Below are 18,341 nucleotides of genomic sequence, written 5' to 3' on the forward strand. Positions count from 1 at the left end.
ACAACGAGGCTACATACATTCATTCACACAGCTATCACAGCTGTCTAGTAATTAAAAGTCAAAAGGAATTTCCATTTCTATTGCAAAGGCGTTCACGCATGTGAGTGGATTCCCAATGTTCCCAAAAAAATAAAACCCAATTTTGTCATATAAACTTTACATTCAATTTTGAAGACACAAGATGCAGAAGCATCAATAAGATGGACCCAAAACTCTTCAAATGAGGCATGCCTGGCTTGTTCCGCGCTTGCAGGATGTTGTCGTATCTATCATGGCATACTGAGGCAGCACCACCTAATAACGACATGCAGTATGTGGATAATAAATTCGTGTCCAGCAACATGTGCAAGAACCAACCTTCGCTAACTGGCCAATTTTGTGAACTTGGCGACAAAAAGCCCACTGGTTTGAGAGGTCAAGGGATCAAACCGTAACGTCTTTGGTATCCCACCACTTTTGCAAGGCCAGTTTGTGGCAGCATCTATCTCCTGCAACTCTGCAAGGCCACGAGGAGAAACGGTTATTTTTCTTCTTCAAAATGAAGAAATGATTATTCAGGCTATTTCAATTGGATGACAGTAAAATAGAAGAGCATATGAAGTACAGACATAAGCGCCACATAGAAGTGATCAAAACAACATCAGAATCCTACCAACTCCATAGAGTTCATCTTCCTGCATAAATCTGGCTTTCATTTGCAAAAACTACTTCGCCATTCATAGAGTAACCTAAGGCCATGTTTGGACATCTTAATGATAATGAGAATGGAATTAAAATGATTACAACAGAAATAAAATCTCACTTATAGGTAGGATTACAATTGATCTTCAACAAGTGCAGGAAATGATATTTTTTCTATGTACAAGATAAGAAAATACTATAAAGTGAAATGATAAAAAAGTGCCCCAAAAAACACTTTAAGTATATAAAAGATGCCTAAATGTGTCACCAAAACACAAAGAGGGACCACAAATAAGGGCACCCCTCAATCAGAGCCCAACTGGTCTACAAAATCTATAATAAGACCTACAACTCTAAACAAATTATCAGTCCCAAAAATTACAAAGAAAAGAAAATTTAAGCCTTGCTCCTCATTTTCAAACACCCTATAGTTTCTTTACTTCCAAACTATCCAAAAAAGACATAAGAGAGCAATTTGCCATACCTTTTTCCTCTTTTAATCTTTGAAAGAGTTGTGCAATATGTTTTTTTCTTTTAAATGATATAAAACATCTTAAAAATACTATTTTACCCTTTCATTTCTATTAAGTTTATATGACTTTTAATAAATTTAATTTTTATTTATCCAGTAAATATTATTTTTTTAGTCTTATTATTTAACAAAAAAAAAAGTACTTTCAAAAGGTGTTCTTTTAAAATGAAAATAAAAACTTATTTTAAATTATGTGTAAGGGTATTATTGTCATTTTTTAATTCTCATTTCCATTGTTACCAAATATTGAAATGAAAATAAATAACCATTCCAACCTTACATTCTTAAATGCATCATTGGAATCACCAAATTCATTCCTATTAAAAAAGAAACGGGAATGAAAACAAAATATTCATTCACATTCCCTATTCCTACATACCAAATATAGCATTAAGATTTTGTGAAAAGGAACAGCACATTTGCTCATCAAAATTACATCACCAAAAGAAATTTAAGACCACAATTTTCCTATATGCTAGAGTTAGAAGCACCAAGAACCTTACCAGCAGAAGCATTTTCCCGAAGAAATTGTTCTACCACATCTTCATTCTGAGCAGCTGTCAAACTATTTCACAAAAACATAAAAGTAAACAAAATAAATAAATAAGATAAGCCATCTAATAACCCAGAAGAAAAAGCGGTAAAAGCCAATTATTTTAAGAGCCATGCTCAATGCATAGAAAATGCACCTGCACGTGCTGTAGACAAGTGATCCCCCAACTTTTAGTAATCTAAAACCATTACTTAGAAGCCGGAACTGCAACCAAAACACAAACATGTTTTAACACAATGCAAAAGCAAACGGCATAGATATATAATCATCCCACTATGGAGCAGAATTCTCTGCATCTGGATGCAGATATGAAAATTAAGATAGCATTGGACCAAAATTTTCTTTCAGCCACTGGATGCTGATTCCAGAAAATGCAATCATAAAACATAACTAACAAAGCAAGCAAAGTGCTTGAATGAAGGATTTCATCCTAAAATCCTCATAAAATCCCACCAATATCACCATCACACTACCACCACAAATCATGGCACCCTACCAGCCCTGCCCACATGATTATTTCCATAATCACTACCCCAGTACTATCACCACTGCAGCCAACCACCCCACAAAAACCCTACCACTACCATTGCCACCACCACTGCCCTTATCTGCGCAGTTAATGCCATCACCACCACCACCACCATTTCACAAATCCACGAGAAGTATAGAGACCAAAAGAACAAAGTTAAGGGCTTATTTGGGAACTTTTTCGAAAACAGTTCTCAAAATTTTCAAAAACATTTTTCTGATGATCTCCAGAACAAGAACCTGTTTGGGCCTATTTGGAATGTTGTCAACTTGTTTTCTGTGTTTTTAAACATTCTTATATATAACTTTTATCTGTAGTGCTTTATTTTCAATTATTTTTTATATCTGTACAACTATTTTTTAAAACAACCCCTAGTAAACAAGTGAAAACAATAAAAATATGTTATTAGAAAACACCCTATTTTCATAACAATTCTCAAAAGCCTATTTTCGGAACAATGACAACCAAATTTGTTTTCATATTTTTTTGTTCTTATTAAAAAAAAAAAAAAAAAAAAAAAAAAAAAAAAAAGAAGCCAGTTATTAAGAACAATTCTCAAATATAGCCTAATATTCTAGAAATTTGAACTTTTAATTCCTAGGTGTAAATCCCTTCACCCTCAAATGTCTAAGTGAAAAGAAGGAATCAATTACCTGAAGAACGGTTAAGCTATCAGTCCTCTCTGCATCTAATACACGGCGCTCAAGTGTTTCCCATCCCCAATGGTCAAATTTTTGGATATGTCTAATTGACCCATCATGAGTGCATTCTGCATCAACAAGGACCTGAATTAAGTTTCAATAGGTCATTAGCCTTTAAACAAAAATGAAGAAATATAAAAACCAGCAGAACTCATATGACCTAGAAAAAAGGAACGAAATCAATTGGTAAGGTCTTTTATTTGGTTTCAGCCAATTACACAGGAGCATAACTGCTTTTTCTTAAATATAAAACTAAAATGCAATCTACCTTGTCATAGCCACACTTCAACACCTCACTGTCACATGCAATTTTATATAGTTCAGTTCTACTAAGACCAATCACTCCAGAATGCCACCCATAAAATATGAGTTCTGGATCTTGAATCCCTGGGACTAACTGTGAACCAATGCCTTCCCTAGCTTTCTTTGCATTTTTCCTTTCTTTCCATGGTCTTTTAGAAGTCCACTCCTTAAATACATCCACCTTTCCTTTAGATGCAAATTCACCTGTTTAGCACTAGACAGAATGATAACACATTACAGACAGGAAAACTACTACAAATAAATTTCCAAAAATGAGAACTTAGCAGTATAACTGTTGAAGTTTAAGAGTGATTGTATTACAACTTCTTCCAGACTTACCACCTGATTTTGAATCTGAATGTTCCATCACAGGAATGAGGGAAAATGTTGTTCCATCAGCAACAAAGAGGCGACACCTATCTCCCAGTGCATATTTCTGAATCATTGTTCTACAAGCAGCTAAACGATGTCTTGCAACATCGACACCAGTTACAGAACCCGAATTACCAATAAGGTCTAACGTCATACAAAGTTTAGCACCTGAGGGTAAAAATAATGACAAATAAATTGAGTTGAGTGTGTTTGTTAGAAATATCAAAAACACCAAAAATCCGTATCCGAAGCTCCCCAGAGACTATGTCACAGAAAATTAAAAAAACTAATAGTCTAGCCATGACCAAGCTCCCACAACGTTGCAAGAGAAGCTGACATATCCCATAAAATTCAATTTTATGTGGAGAGGACCTGGATTAAACCTGTCCCATAACAAAAAATCCCACCATAACCATGTAGTCACATGGATAAAACTGCTGCGCTGAAAAGCAATGGTGTCCAAATAAGTACAGTCCAGCAGTCTTCCTACAATGCTCTGCATCTAAACTGTGTTTCAAGTTTCCGTGAACAGAATAGAATTTGACTCCACAATTCCACTTGGACTGACAATAAGGTTTTGATTAAATCTACAAAATCAATGTATGATAACAAGTTACCAGGAGCAGCACACAGATCAAGAACATGATCTCCCTCAGAGACATTTAAAGCTGAAACAGCCGCCCCAGAAGCTGCATCAATTCCATATATCTGAATAACCAGATCAAGGCAATAAATATGTAAGCAATTGCAATAGAAAAGCAAAAAAAAAATCAATGAAAAGGAACAATTCAACTAAGTGAGATAAACTGGTTTCCACCTTCCCTTCCTTGTAAGCCATGGAGTTTGCAATGTGAATCTGGGGTGGAAGAGAGTAGAAATTCGGTAACCAACCCACTTTCTCAAGCTTCGACTTGAATTCAGCTTCTAGCTGTTGGATTTGTGCTTCACTAATGCTACCGGGTTTCAACCTATATCCCCAATTCATATACATTACAACAGAACCGAACTCTTTATCAATGGCCCATGCTATGAAACAATTGTCGGACTAGAGTACCTTATATATCGAGGCGTTGAATCGGCTGTTGTATATATCGAAGGATCCACACCATTCTCCTTCAGAAAATCCAGAAACGCCTCTGGCAACCCAATTGCTGAGGCTTCTTCCATCCTCAACGGCACCCAAAAAAACCCTAGAAAGATGCGGTCTTATGCTTCAAATTGCATTCGTATTTAAAATGGCAGCTTATTATATTCCCATTCAAAACGTACCGTTTTGATTTTGGTTTCCGTATAAAACGACGTCGTCTTCCAATTCCCAGTTCTTCTCACGGTCATAGCCTCCACGCTTTCCTGCCCTAGCGTCCTTATTGCATTATCTCATAGAAAATTAATTTATATAAAAATAAATAAAATGATAAATATTTTTTAAATAAATAAATAAATATGTTATATTGACTTTTTTTAACCTAACTTTTTTTTTTATCTAATTTATTTATAGTAAATAAAACTTACAAGAGTATATTCTTTATTTCCATATTATTGAATTACTAATAAAGTTATGAAATAAATAGATATATATATTTTAGATTTATTAAAATAATGTTTATTTTATTAATTAAATATAAAGAATTTAGATTTTTTTCCTTATTTTTTTATAAATAATATTTATCATGCTCATAAAGTCAATATGTTCCCAAGAAAACAAAATTAATATTATCTAATATCTGGAGTTTAAGACCAAAATAATATATTTATAAAAAAAAATGATAAGAATAGTATCCATTTGAAAATATTTGTCAAAGTAGTCTTTTTTATCCACGTAAGCATCCACATGGATTTTAAGTGTAAAGAACCACCGTTGGTGACTGTGGTTTTAGAACTTACAAAAATTTCCTTAAAACCACAGTTACAAACTGTGGTTTTATAATTTCTCTTAGAACCACAGTTATTAACTGCGGTTTTAAAATAAGTTTCCTTAAAACCACAGTTACAAACTGTGGTTTTACAATTTCCTAACTTTATAATTATTTTTAATTCGTTCCCATTTTAATGGTGTTATAATTTTAATATTATTTTTAAAATATTTTTTTTATCAAAACAACCATAAAACCACGGTTAGTAACTGTGGTTTTACTAATGGTGTTGTAATTCAAATTAGTGATGTTATGTTATTCACATGTTTCCTTGATAATTTAAACAAATAAAACTCAAATGCATCCTAAAGTCTAAATGAAAGAAATTCTAACTAAATAAATTATTACAACCATTACCTATTTTTCTTTCATATAATTAAAAAATTATACATTTTAACCAAGACATAAGTTCAAATCATACTTAATAATAAATAACCTAAAATCATAATCACTGGCATTAATTTTCATATGAAAAGATAAAATTTTAAAATAATATAAACAATTTCTTTAGTTATTTAAAAATTTAAAAATAATATGAATAAATAATTTTCTTTAGTTCATATGTGAAAATATTTGTAAAACAAATAAATATTTTATTTACTATAAATATATAAATTTTTATGGGAATGCATGTAGACCAAATTATTTTCTCAAATTTTCAAGGAAAATATGAAAAAATAAAGATAAAATATATATATATATATATATATATAATTTTTTTTTTAAACAGTCGTAACAAAAAAATTTGTGAAAAGCAAAGTTCTAAAATCCCATACTTTTTTATACATGAGTCCCCTTAAAAATATTTGTGAAAATTACAACATAATTGTAATTTTGATAAAAAAATATTTTAAAAATAATATTAAAATTACAACACCATTAAAATATATGCGGATTGAAAATAACTGTAAAACCACAGTTACTAACTGTGGTTTTATGGGTATTTTGATAAAAAAATATTTTAAAAATAATATTAAAATTACAACACCATTAAAATAGATGTGGATTGAAAATAATTGTAAAACCACAGTTACTAACTGTGGTTTTATAGTTATTTTGATAAAAATTATTTTAAAAATAATATTAAAATTACAACACCATTAGTAAAACCATAGTTACTAACTGTGGTTTTATGGTTGTTTTGATAAAAAAAATATTTTAAAAATAATATTAAAATTATAACACCATTAAAATGAGGACGGATTAAAAATAATTGTAAAACCACAATTAGTAACTGTGGTTTTAAGGGAAATTGTAAAACCACAGTTTGTAACTGTGGTTTTAAGGAAACTTCTTTTAAAACCGCAGTTAGTAACTGTGGTTCTAAGAGAAATTATAAAACCACAGTTTGTAACTGTGGTTTTAAGGAAATTTTTGTAAATACTAAAACCACAGTCACCAACGGTGGTTCTTTACACTTAAAATCCATGTGGATGCTTACGTGGATAAAGAAGACTACTTTGACAAATATTTTCAAATGGATACTATTCTTATCATTTTTTTTTACAAATATATTATTTTGGTCTTAAACTCTAATATCTGAAATAATAATAATAATAAAATTATTAAGTTTCTAAGAAAATTAATGCTATAAATGGATGGGTAGAGGGAGGAAGAATAGTTTTCTGTGATATTGATATTTTCTTTAGAGCTGAATTTATCGGGCGAAAGCTGTGTGCTAGGGTTGTGGTGGGTTTTGGGTTTTGGGTTTTGAATCAGACATTTATGTCGACCGCTGCAGCCAAAGCCCTTGCTGGAATTCTAGTGTTTGTTTCTTACTCTGTTCGCCTCACCTACGCTATTGTTCACCTCAAATCCTTGTCCGCTTCCTTCATTGACGCTCCCGCCAGATTTGGTATGGAACTTTTAGGGTTTTTTTTTTTTTTCTTGTCTGTTTGGTTCCCGAGAAAACAGAGATTAGAGTGAAGAAAAGGAAATCTCTCTTTTCTGAAACAATGAAATGTTTGAGATTCAAATTTTCAATTTTTTTTTTCTTTTCTTGCGTTTTCTCAGCGACCGGCAGAGTTTCCTTTGCGACGTTCCTGTATCTATTGCTGCTACGTCTGTTGCCGTGGACCAATATTTCGAAATAAACTGGGACTGAGTTTGTTGTTATGTTTTTGCAGCTGTTAGTGTTAACAGCACTGGAATATGCGGAGCTTTGCATTTGGCAGATCCTCTCGAGGCATGTTCTTCTCTGCTCAACAGGTTTCGATCCCAAGAAATTGATACAATAAAATTTGCTCTGATAATTAGGGGTAAATGTGCTTTTGAGGATAAAGTCCGAAATGCTCAAGATGCTGGCTTTCATGCTGTAATCGTGTATGATGATCGAGATAAGGGGAATTTGGTTTCCAGTGAGTCATCTTTTGCCTTGAAATATTATTTCTCTGAATCCATGGCATTAGATGTTCATAGCTTAGTTCTTAGAGAGAGAGAGTAAAGGAACTTTCAAAATTTTGACAGATGATAAACTCAGTGAATTTTGAACTAAATTTTTTTTTTTTTCCAGCAATATTCTTTACTTCTTCAGTCTCAAACTTTGGCACATTCAATCAATCATTAATGACAAAATCACAAGGACAAAGAAAATTGAATACACAGATTCATAAATCAAAGAGTGTTTTTTTGCCTAGTTTCTTGGGCAATGTTTGTATGCTTCGTGTGTACTGTTCTCGCCCTCCTAGGCATTTCTAATATAAGCTCTTACTTACCTATCAAAAAAAATAAATCAAAGATTGTTTTAACTACACCACATGAGAGAATACCTCTTAGTCTGGAGCTCTGGATATGCATTCTCCTTATCCCCTCACAGGCTTTCAAGGCTGTTACAATGATATTTAATCCTCTATATGACCTTTCAATTTCAGTTTCCAGTTTAAGTTTATCTGTAATTACTTAAGACTAATGATTTTTTAATTTCATTGCTACTGTTTGCAGCATAATGCAATCATTTTACTACTGCTGTTTAATGTGCTTCTGCATTTATTTTCCATTATTTATTCTTTTGTTCAGCTACAATAATATCTGCCATTCATTGGTTGTAGTGATAGGAAACTCCCAGGGCATATGGGTGCCTGCAGTTTTTGTTTCTAAGGCAGCTGGTGAAACCCTGAAGATATATGCTCAAGGACAAGAAGGGGAATGCTGCATTATAAACCCTTCATTCCCAGAATCTGCCTGGACTGTGATGGTAATATCTTTCATCTCACTTCTTGTCATAGCAACTGTCGTGTTAACGTTCTTCCTCACTCGCAACCGCCGGTTGAATCAACGAGGAACAAATCCCCACCGTCCTAGTGTGGATGCCAAGTTGGTGGAAGTTCTTCCCTGCTTTACATTCAGTCAAGCATGTGAGTGCCGCGTAGGAGATACATGTTCCATCTGTCTTGAGGACTACAAAGATGGTGAACGGCTCAGAGTTCTCCCCTGCCAACATGGTAGGACTTCACTACTCAAATTTATGCTTTCATTTCATGAAATTCTTAATGCAATCGAGCACTAATTGCGTAGCATTTTCATGATTAGTGCATTTGTTTAAAAGGTGGAACCTAATATATATATATATATCACATGGTCACTGATTTACTGAGTTCATAGTTTCTGGGATGTTTGCTGAAGTTCCCCTTACAAGTAGAACAGAAGGAGGAACTGGAAAAAGATTCTTCCTTAATCCATGAACCAATGGTGGTGTCACTGAAACGCCATCCTTGTCCCCACACAAGAATGTAGATGGTTAGCATCATAGAATGCAATTTAATTTCTACCTAAAGATGTCTCCTAGATGAAGCCATCAAAACATGGATGTCGGTCCTTTAGCTATATTCCTGTCCTTTTACCCTAATTTATCATGTATTAATTAATTATGTTTAAATTTACCTGCAGAATTTCACGCGAGCTGTGTGGACTCATGGCTTACAAAGTGGGGGACTTTCTGCCCGGTTTGTAAATATGATTTGAGTACTGATGCCACATGTTCTAAAGTGAATGAGAGGAGAACATTTTTATTTTTTTAGTGCTTTATACTGTAAATCGGATCCATTTTGCCAAGTGTCTGTAAATTTTTAGAATACGAAGGCTTCATCTTCTTTTTAGTGTTATTTCCTCTTTCCTTTCCTGTATATCCTAGTCTATGGTAAGGATCTCCGTAATTATCTCTTGGGGTGAGAATCGTGAATGATATGCTTGCTCCTAAGTGTCTATATTGATCTTAAAAGCTACTGTACAGAGTGCAATAATTTAGAATTGAATACATATGAAAGCTATTGTTGAAGATAATAAACTGCAATGGTACCCGATTGACGCATCAAGTGGTCATATGCAGCCATGGGGCAAAGAAGACACACTTGTGCATGCTTTAATTGATATTTTGGGTTAAAAACCATCCAAAATGCACTTTGAGTTGGTTTGGGCAAGATAGCCTGGAATCTGCATTGTATTGGCAATTTGTCACGTTCCCTGGGGATATCCAGTATTAGCATTTTATTATGTCCTCTGGTCATTCTGATTCATATTTCAATCAAATCTCATGAGCCCAGATTGTGCTCAGCTACAGGTATTCTGCCCTTGTACCCAAAATTTGAACAGGATTGAGTTGAGCCTTTGTAGTCTTATGCTTCTCGATTTTGAGAAACAGAGATGTAGGGAGAAAGCTTTTGCACAATTATTAACTGACTCGGCAGAAAAATTCTTTGGAATCCACCTCAAATGGTGCCAATGAAAGGGCCAATCATGCTGAAAATTATTATATTTCTAAGATTTCAACAATTCATCTCCATTGCTCACGAAAGGAAAAGTAAACGAAATGATTAAAAATTTTGCTTTCAATTGTTTAAGGGCCCTTCTAGGAAAGGGCAAGTAAACGAAATGATTTGAAAATTTTGTTCAATAAAATAGTCTAAAGATGCAGTGATTCAAGCCATCTTAGAGCCTTGACAAATTATCCCCACAAAAATGTCAACCTGGAAGAAGAATTCCTTTCACGTTAAACAATCTTAAAGCCTTTTTGTGAAATCATCAACCAGACAGCCACAATTTACATCTTCAGCTAGTTTTCCAAGACCGACGGCCGCAGATTATATCTCATGGATTCTGAGAAAAGGTGACTTTCTTTTTACACCAGATAAATCTAACTGCTGAATTCTATACGGATGTTTTGATTTCTTCCTTCTTTTGTCTTCTGCTCTTTTGCAGCCCAGCAACAGAATTTATCAGCGCTGATGCTCATGAAGCTAAGGATCTTATTGCCTCCGGCTATAGATACCTAGATGTTAGGTTCGTGGTTGTATACTTGTACTGGTGTATTTTGAATTGGGTCTCGTTTGGATTTTCTGGGTCTGCTCTTAATTTTGGAACCGAATTCTTATCATAGGATGGTGGAAGATTTCAACAAAGGCCATGTGGATGTTGAGAGCGTCTTTAACATCGCTTACTTCATCATGACCCCAGAGGGTAACTACTGCCTCCCTTTTTCTTTTTCCCGCTTGTGTTGCAGACATTTTAGAAAGATGATATGGCTTTGGGTATCAGGTAGGGTGAAAAATCCTCAATTTTTGGAGCAGGTTTTGTCGGTTTGCAGCAAGGAAGATGGTCTCATTGTGGTACTCTTTTTTGGCATTTTCAACTTTGTTATACATAGTCGCATCAATTAGAAACTAATATCAAATAGAGTATGAACCGAGTGAATATATTTCATTAAGTAATGTGAATTATTCAATGTTGGTGAAGGGCTGTGGAACCGGGGACAGGTCTCGTCTTGCAACGGTTGATCTTCTTAATGCTGTAAGTTTGTTCTTACCTTTTGCTCTGCAGATTTTAAATTGGATATAGCCTGATTTCATATTTGAGCATACTTTTTGCCACATTCTTGAAGTCATACTCCTCCATTAAAAAATAATAATAATAATAAAATTCCTCTAAAAATTTTCAACCTTAATTAGCTAATTTAGCTCATTAAAAACATATGTTGAATAAACTTCAGGATTTCAAACACGTAAGGAACATGGGAGGAGGATATCGATCCTGGCACGAGGCTGGATTGGGCGTGAAGAAAGAGGCTTGATGGGTTAATTTGGTTACTCCAAGTGTCTTCAATTTGTATCTTTGTTTATAACTAGAGTTGTTTGAGAGTGACCTTTCATTGCTAAGTATAAAATTGCTCTAGCCATTGGATAAGTGGAATGATGCTTCAATAATTGGCTTGACATAATGTGCATTTATGTGATGGGTGTGTTCCACTTCTTTAATTGAACAGCATCATACTTTTAGTTTTATATGATCCAGGACATTGACCAATGAGCCAAGAGAAGAATCCAAGGGGATTTCAGTACTATATATTATTTCATTTTCATTTTCGTTATTATTATCACGGCACATTAGAATGAAAACAAATAATCATTCTAATTTTAAATTTCTAGGTTTATCCAAACACTAAAAATAAAATCATCAAATTTATTTTCTATTCCCGCATACCAAACACCCTCTAAGAAAGTATATATATCCATCAAAACTTGATCCTCCAATTCTCAAAATCTTTCCTAAGAGTAACTTTAACTTTCAATAAAAGTAAAAAAACATGATCCTGAAACTTTAATAAAGAGCTTCAAAGAATCCATTGAAAAGTATAAGGGATTGGTTTTTCTATGTTATAGCCTTGTAGTCATCCATGTGAACAATTTTAACTCACCAACCAAGCCGTCAATCTGTAGGAAAAAACATTTCTTAAGATTAAGCTCATTGCATCACCTTCCTACCCACTCATTGCATTTGAAGTTGATAAACTCTTAGACCAACTTTATCACACTCAAGATAATGCTTTACCCAATTTTCCTTCATGTAGATTTTTAGTGTTTTTGTAAAAACCCGCACCCAACCATGTAGATATTGTCCGCTTTGGGTCCAAGGGGGCCCTCGCGGCTTTAAAACGCGTCTACTTGATTAAGAGGAGCCTCTACATATATAGCGTCAAGAACATTCTCTCCTATCCGATGTGGGATATCACAAACACCCCCCCCCCCCATGCAGACACAACGTCCTCGTTGTGTTCCATGGGATTGCTGAGCCAAACAAACAAACACCCCTTACGAAGCCAAACAAACCCCTACACCTGGGTCAGGGATCGACTCTGATATTATTTGTAACGACCCGCACCCAATCATGTAGATATTGTCCACTTTGGGTCCAAGGGGGCCCTCATGACTTTAAAACACGTTTACTTGGTTAAGAAGAGTCTCTACATATATAGCGTCAAGAACATTCTCTCATATGCGATGTGGGACATCACAAACACCCCCTCCCCCCATGCAGACACAACGTCCTCGTTATGTCCCATGAGATTACGGGGTCAAACAAACAAACACCTCTTGGCCAAACAAACCCCCACACCGGGGTCGGGGATCGGCTTTGATACCATTTATAACGACCCGCTCCCAACTGTGTAGATATTGTCCGCTTTAGGCCCAATGGAGCCCTCATGACTTTAAAACCTATCTATTTGGTTAAGAGAAGCCTCTACATATATAGCGCCAGGAACTTTCCCCCCTATCCGATGATAGGGGAGAATGTTTGTGATGTCCCACATCGGATAGGGGAGAATGTTCCTGACGCTATATATGTAGAGACTCCTCTTAACCAAGTAGACGCGTTTTAAAGCTATGAGGGCCCCGTTAGGCCCAAAGCGGACAATATCAACATGGTTGGGTGCGGGTCGTTACAAATGGTATCAAAGTCGATCCATGACCCCGATGTGGGAGTTTGTTTGGTCTCATAAGGGGTGTTTGTCTGTTTGGCCCCCCAATCTCATGGGACACAACGAGGACATTGTGTCGCATGGGGGGGAAGGGGTGTTTGTGATGTCCCACATCAGATAGGGGAGAATGTTCTTGACGCTATATATGTAGAGACTCCTCTTAATCAAGTAGATGCGTTTTAAAGCCGTGAAAGCTCCCTTGGGCCCAAAGCGGACAATATCTACATGGTTGGGTGCAGGTCGTTATAGTTTCAATAAGACTTTCGTCAATTAACCTTCTTATCATATTCTTAAGCAATTATTTGGTGATAGAAGCTCATTTTAACACATCTTTTCTCTTTCTCTAAGTCGAAAAAGTAGAGGAAAAGTGAGTTTTGATTCACTAATATGAAAATATAAAAAAAAAAAAGGATCTCAAAATTTTTAAATTAATATTATCTCCATCTATTTAAAAATAATTTTTTTGAAATATATATACTTTTTAATGAATCATTTTATTATTTCTTAAAATACTCATTTTATTTTTCATGTCGTCAATATCAATTTACAACTAAATTCCTCCACATAAATATTTTCCTTCATTTTAATATTATTATTATTATTATTATTATGAATATTTTAAGGGAATAATTAAATGGCTCATTACAAAATACATTTATTTCAAATTATTTTTAAATAAAAAAACTAATACTGATTAAAAAAATTTGGTTCTTTTTTCCATATATTTTCATATTAATGAATAATTCTCATGTACAAAATTATCATTTTATGACTTCAAAAATATTAATAAAATAAAAACTTATTTTTAATAAAAACAAGTTAGATTATCATTTTATCATTTTCTATTTTAAAATTTAATTGATTTTTTATTTAGATTTTATTAAAATATCTTTCAATAGAGTTCAAGTAATATTTTATTAGTTTTAATTTTAAAATTTTTATTTCAATTTTTTTTTAGAATATTTGAGAAAAAAATTAAAAAGAAAAACAATAAGAAAAAGGAAGAAAAGAAAATTTTGTTTGGTATAGAGTCCTTTGCGGTGCCGAAAGGTTAAAGGGTAAGCCGGCCGTGCCCTGCTGTCATCGTATTTCCTTTTTTTTTTTTTCCGCCCAGCGAAGCCCCTCAGTTTCTACCCTGTATTATTTCTAATTAAAATATAATCTTTTTTTTTTTTGTAAATATTGATGAAGAAAAGGGCAATTTCGGGAGAATAAAAACTCTGTTTTTCTTCGTAAAGCCGTCCATAGAAACAGACTCAGATATTCATTCTGCGAACCAGAAACAGCAGGACACATCGCTTCCATATTCATCCGGTTTTCCTTCTCCAGAAACCCTAAGATATAGGCCCCTACTCTCTACCTCATGGCCTCTCCTAGGTGTGGTTCTTGTTTGAGCCATATTTTTTCTATATAGCTGCGAATTTCTATATATTCACATGGGTGTTCTTTGGGCTGTTGTCCGTCGTTGGTTTCAGTTTCTTTTCTTTGTCTTCTTTTGTGTTGCAGCTCTGCAACAGAAGTCGTCACCATTGATGTTCATGCAGCTAAGGAGCTCACCAATTCAGGCTACCGTTATCTTGATGTCAGGTGGATTAATCGCTTCTCTTTATGAATTGGTTTGTCTTTAAAATTTCTGGGTTGGGTTTTGTTTTGATTGTGGAACTTGAATTGGATTCATAGGACGGTTGAAGAGTTCAAGAAAGGCCATGCCGATGTTGAGAACATTCTGAACATCCCTTACCTCTTCACCACCCCTGAGGGTACGTACATAATCTCAGGTTCTGTTTGCTGGTTTGTTTGAGATATTAATATATCCTGTACTGGATCAAGAACATCAGCAAAGATGATATGGATGTGGGTATGGGTTTCAGAAAGGCTGAAAATTCCTGAATTCTTGGAGCAGGTTCAGTCTGCTTGCAGCAAGGAAGATCATCTCGTCGTGGTAATTTTTCATTTGATTTCCGGATTGAATCATAACAAATATAATCTTGATGAATTTTCTGAAATTGTTTATTTATTCTCAATGAATGGATGTCTAGGTGGGGTGAGATCCCTTGCAGCCGCCTCTGTTCTTGTCAATGCTGTAACTTCATCTTCTACTTTCTTTTCTTTTCTTTTTTGTTTTTGAATAATTTTCTTTCTAGAAAAGAGATGCATAGAAAATTTGGGGTGGCAGGGTTTCAAGGATGTGAAGGACATGGGAGGAGGCTATGAGGCATGGGTGGAAACTGGACTTACAGTCACCAAACCAAAAGAAGAAGAGAAGTGATTGGATGCTTCACTGTAAAGCTAGACCTTTGCCTATGCATTAATTCTTGGTTGTATGTTCTCCACCAATCAAGTATCACATTTCTTCTCGTCTCCGCCAGCTTCCTCCTCATACGGTGGATAAGCTTTTTAAATTAATGAGAAATTTTGAGCCCTTAAAACCCAATGACATAGTTGGCCTATGTTTGTTTCCTGAGAAAATGTCAGAGAAATAAAACAAAAAGAAAAATTAGAAAGAAAGAAAGAAAAAATGGAGAAAAAAAAAGGGATTTGAAGGTAATAAATCATTTTTACTTATTTTTATTAAATAATTTTAAATACATTTAATCAAAATATAAAAAAAATTAATTAAATTTTAGCTCTGGTGAATTTTACCACTTCCACCAAGTATAAGACCTTGAACAGGCCTAACAAACTATCTCGCCGTAAGTGTACTTGAACTTCCAAATTCAACACAAGGTCTTATTAACATGCCCTAACCATCTCAGTGGGGCTCAAAATGTCTTATTAACTTAACAAGGTCATCCACCATGGGTGGAGGTTGACACTAACAATATAAAAGAGGAGACAGATCAGAATGTTTGATAAGCAACCAATCACAGCTCCTCTTTTGGTTTCGTGGCTACAAGCCCATTCTGCACCCACGCCAGATACCCTCCTCCGATGTCCTTCACATCCTTGAAACCCTGCCATTTCATTCACCCACCCTCAAATTTTCCATCTCTTTTTCTATATTCTAAATTATAAAAGAAGGAAATTTATTCAAGAAAAAGTGAAAGATGAACTTACAGCACTGACAAGAACAGAGGTGGCCGCAAGGGATCTCACCCCACTTTGACAGCCCTTCATTGAGAATAATAAATAAACAATTTCAGAAAATTCATCAACTTATGATTCAATCTGGAAATCAAATGAAAAATTACCACGATGAGATGGTCTTCCTTGCTACAAGCAAACTGAACCTGCTCCAAGAATTCAGGATTTTTCACCCTTCCTGAAATCCACACCCACACCCATATCATCTTTACTGATGTTCTTGATCCAGGACAGAATATATTAATATCTCAAACAAACCAGAAAACAGAACCTGAGATTATGTACGTACCCTCAGGGGTGGTGAAGAGGTAAGGGATGTTCAGAATGTTCTCCACATCGGCATGGCCTTTCTTGAACTCTTCAACCGTCCTATGAATCCAATTCAAGTTCCAAAATCAAAACAAAACCCAACCCAGAAATTTTAAAGACAAACCAATTCATAAAGAGAAGCGATTAATCCACCTGACATCAAGATAACGGTAGCCTGAATTGATGAGATCCTTAGCTGCGTGAACATCAATGGTGACGACCTCTGTTGCTGAGCTACAAGACAAAAGAAGGAACAGAAGAAGAAACTGAAATCGACAACGGAACACAGCCCAAAGAACACCCATGGCCTTGTGAATATATAGAAATTCGCAGCTATATAGAAAATGTATGGCGCAAACAAGAACCAGACCTCTGAGAGTCCATGAGGTAGAGAGTAGGGGGCTTATATCTAAGGGAGAAGCTTGTGGGCTGTGAGATCCAGTGGGTTTTTGGAGGAGGAAAACCAGATGAATATTGAAACAATGTGTCCTGCGGTTTTGGGTTTGCGGGCTGAGTCACTGGGTCTTTTTCTATGGATAACTTTATAAAGGAAAACAGAGTTTTACTCTCCCGAAATTACCCTTTCTTTCATCAATATTTACAAATGGGTTATTTTTTAGGCCGTGAATCCATTGCTAAATTTAGGCATCTTTTATAGTTGTTTTTTTAAAAAATAAAATAAAATATATGCAACAATTTAAAAACATAAAACAGTTTTTTATTTTAAAAAACATGAAACGGTTTTGTTTTTAAAAATAAAAAAATAAGATGTTTTCAAAGGAATATCTTAATTGTTTTTAATTATTTTCATTTATTTTTTAAGTATTATTTAAAAAATAATTATATAAATATGAAGAATAATTAAAAATAAAGTATTACATATAAAATTTATTTTAAAAATATATTTAAAATATAAAAATTAGTTAAAATTTTTTATATTCTCAAATAGACATTTGTGTTTTATAAAACATTAGAAAATAGGTTTTTTAAAATGTTTTTTAAATTTGATTTCAAAAATAGTTACCAAATAGGGTATTAGTTTGTATCATGTAAAAATAATGGATAGAAAATGAGGGAGATCCGTTAGCTAGAAAAAAATGGAAATGCCAAAGAGAGTAGGCTTACTTTTTTACTCTTTGGGCATGAAAAGGACACATACTATTTAGATTTCATTTTTTGTTTTTTTTAACCCATAAAGTATTTGTGAAGAAAAAAATGGGCATTTGGTAAAATTTAGAAAATGTTTTTAAAAAATTGAAAAATCATTCACAATGTTTGATGAAGAAAACACTTTTAATAAAAGTACTTAAGGAGATAAACACTATCAAACGCAACGTTAAAGTCGATTTAACAAAACTTTTAGAAAGCACTTTTAATATAAAAAAAATTAAACATTTAATAAAATTTTAAAAACACTTTATATTGTTGGAAATTCATGTAGAAACCATTGACCGATGATTCTTCTAAGCATTTATAAGGAAAAATATTTTGATTAAAAGCACTTCAAATAAAAAAATACTCTCAAATACACTTTTAAACTATTTAAATTTATTTGTATATTATTTTTTATTTTTACAATAAAAATATAGAATGAAAAGATGTTTAGAGACTTAGAGG

General features: G+C 33.9%; 5 protein-coding genes across 12 annotated transcripts; 3 read left to right on the top strand and 2 right to left on the bottom strand.

Moving 5' to 3' along the window:
• Positions 1 to 48: 48 nt before the first annotated feature.
• LOC100267747 (uncharacterized) lies at positions 49 to 5,031 on the bottom strand. Of its 2 annotated transcripts, none has more exons than XM_003631845.4 (10): positions 4,941 to 5,031; positions 4,726 to 4,861; positions 4,489 to 4,639; positions 4,289 to 4,379; positions 3,642 to 3,839; positions 3,265 to 3,503; positions 2,949 to 3,080; positions 1,903 to 1,970; positions 1,717 to 1,778; positions 49 to 496 (listed from the first exon to the last, which is right to left on the bottom strand). In XM_003631845.4, exons 2-10 carry the CDS (start codon positions 4,836 to 4,838, stop codon positions 363 to 365), a joined length of 1,188 nt encoding a protein of 395 aa, XP_003631893.1. In that variant the 5' UTR covers positions 4,839 to 4,861; positions 4,941 to 5,031; the 3' UTR covers positions 49 to 362. The 2 variants fall into 2 exon arrangements, with proteins under 2 accessions (XP_003631893.1, XP_010649020.1); XM_010650718.3 differs by having other exon boundaries at positions 3,639 to 3,839; positions 4,941 to 5,026.
• Positions 5,032 to 7,183: 2,152 nt separating this feature from the next.
• LOC100245428 (receptor homology region, transmembrane domain- and RING domain-containing protein 1) lies at positions 7,184 to 9,786 on the top strand. Its single transcript, XM_002265634.5, has 4 exons — positions 7,184 to 7,439; positions 7,711 to 7,941; positions 8,632 to 9,024; positions 9,470 to 9,786. Exons 1-4 carry the CDS (start codon positions 7,310 to 7,312, stop codon positions 9,598 to 9,600), a joined length of 885 nt encoding a protein of 294 aa, XP_002265670.1. The 5' UTR covers positions 7,184 to 7,309; the 3' UTR covers positions 9,601 to 9,786.
• A 97-nt stretch (positions 9,787 to 9,883) lies between these two features.
• LOC100250555 (thiosulfate sulfurtransferase 18) lies at positions 9,884 to 11,787 on the top strand. The gene is made up of 6 exons (XM_002265128.5): positions 9,884 to 10,685; positions 10,778 to 10,858; positions 10,956 to 11,035; positions 11,114 to 11,184; positions 11,312 to 11,365; positions 11,565 to 11,787. The coding sequence occupies exons 1-6, from the start codon at positions 10,669 to 10,671 to the stop codon at positions 11,643 to 11,645; spliced, it is 384 nt and encodes a 127-aa protein (XP_002265164.1). The 5' UTR covers positions 9,884 to 10,668; the 3' UTR covers positions 11,646 to 11,787.
• Positions 11,788 to 14,590: 2,803 nt separating this feature from the next.
• LOC104879123 (rhodanese-like domain-containing protein 17) lies at positions 14,591 to 15,689 on the top strand. 5 transcript variants are annotated; one of them, XM_010650716.3, is made up of 6 exons: positions 14,591 to 14,708; positions 14,838 to 14,918; positions 15,012 to 15,091; positions 15,235 to 15,273; positions 15,371 to 15,414; positions 15,508 to 15,689. In XM_010650716.3, the coding sequence occupies exons 1-6, from the start codon at positions 14,695 to 14,697 to the stop codon at positions 15,598 to 15,600; spliced, it is 351 nt and encodes a 116-aa protein (XP_010649018.1). In that variant the 5' UTR covers positions 14,591 to 14,694; the 3' UTR covers positions 15,601 to 15,689. The 5 variants fall into 5 exon arrangements, with proteins under 5 accessions (XP_010649018.1, XP_019074739.1, XP_059592439.1 ...); XM_019219194.2 differs by having other exon boundaries at positions 15,170 to 15,273; positions 15,508 to 15,639; XM_059736456.1 differs by having other exon boundaries at positions 15,170 to 15,414.
• Positions 15,269 to 17,248, bottom strand: LOC100260808 (thiosulfate sulfurtransferase 18). Of its 3 annotated transcripts, XM_002264973.5 has the most exons (6): positions 17,095 to 17,248; positions 16,878 to 16,958; positions 16,705 to 16,784; positions 16,523 to 16,593; positions 16,389 to 16,442; positions 16,020 to 16,285 (listed from the first exon to the last, which is right to left on the bottom strand). In XM_002264973.5, the coding sequence occupies exons 1-6, from the start codon at positions 17,106 to 17,108 to the stop codon at positions 16,196 to 16,198; spliced, it is 390 nt and encodes a 129-aa protein (XP_002265009.1). In that variant the 5' UTR covers positions 17,109 to 17,248; the 3' UTR covers positions 16,020 to 16,195. The 3 variants fall into 3 exon arrangements, with proteins under 3 accessions (XP_019074738.1, XP_002265009.1, XP_010649014.1); XM_019219193.2 differs by lacking the exon at positions 16,020 to 16,285 and adding an exon at positions 15,269 to 15,791 and having other exon boundaries at positions 16,878 to 17,239; XM_010650712.3 differs by having other exon boundaries at positions 16,878 to 17,238.
• Between the last annotated feature and the right edge of the window lie 1,093 nt (positions 17,249 to 18,341).

Source organism: Vitis vinifera, chromosome 4, assembly GCF_030704535.1.
Source record: "Vitis vinifera cultivar Pinot Noir 40024 chromosome 4, ASM3070453v1".
NCBI lineage: Eukaryota > Viridiplantae > Streptophyta > Magnoliopsida > Vitales > Vitaceae > Vitis > Vitis vinifera.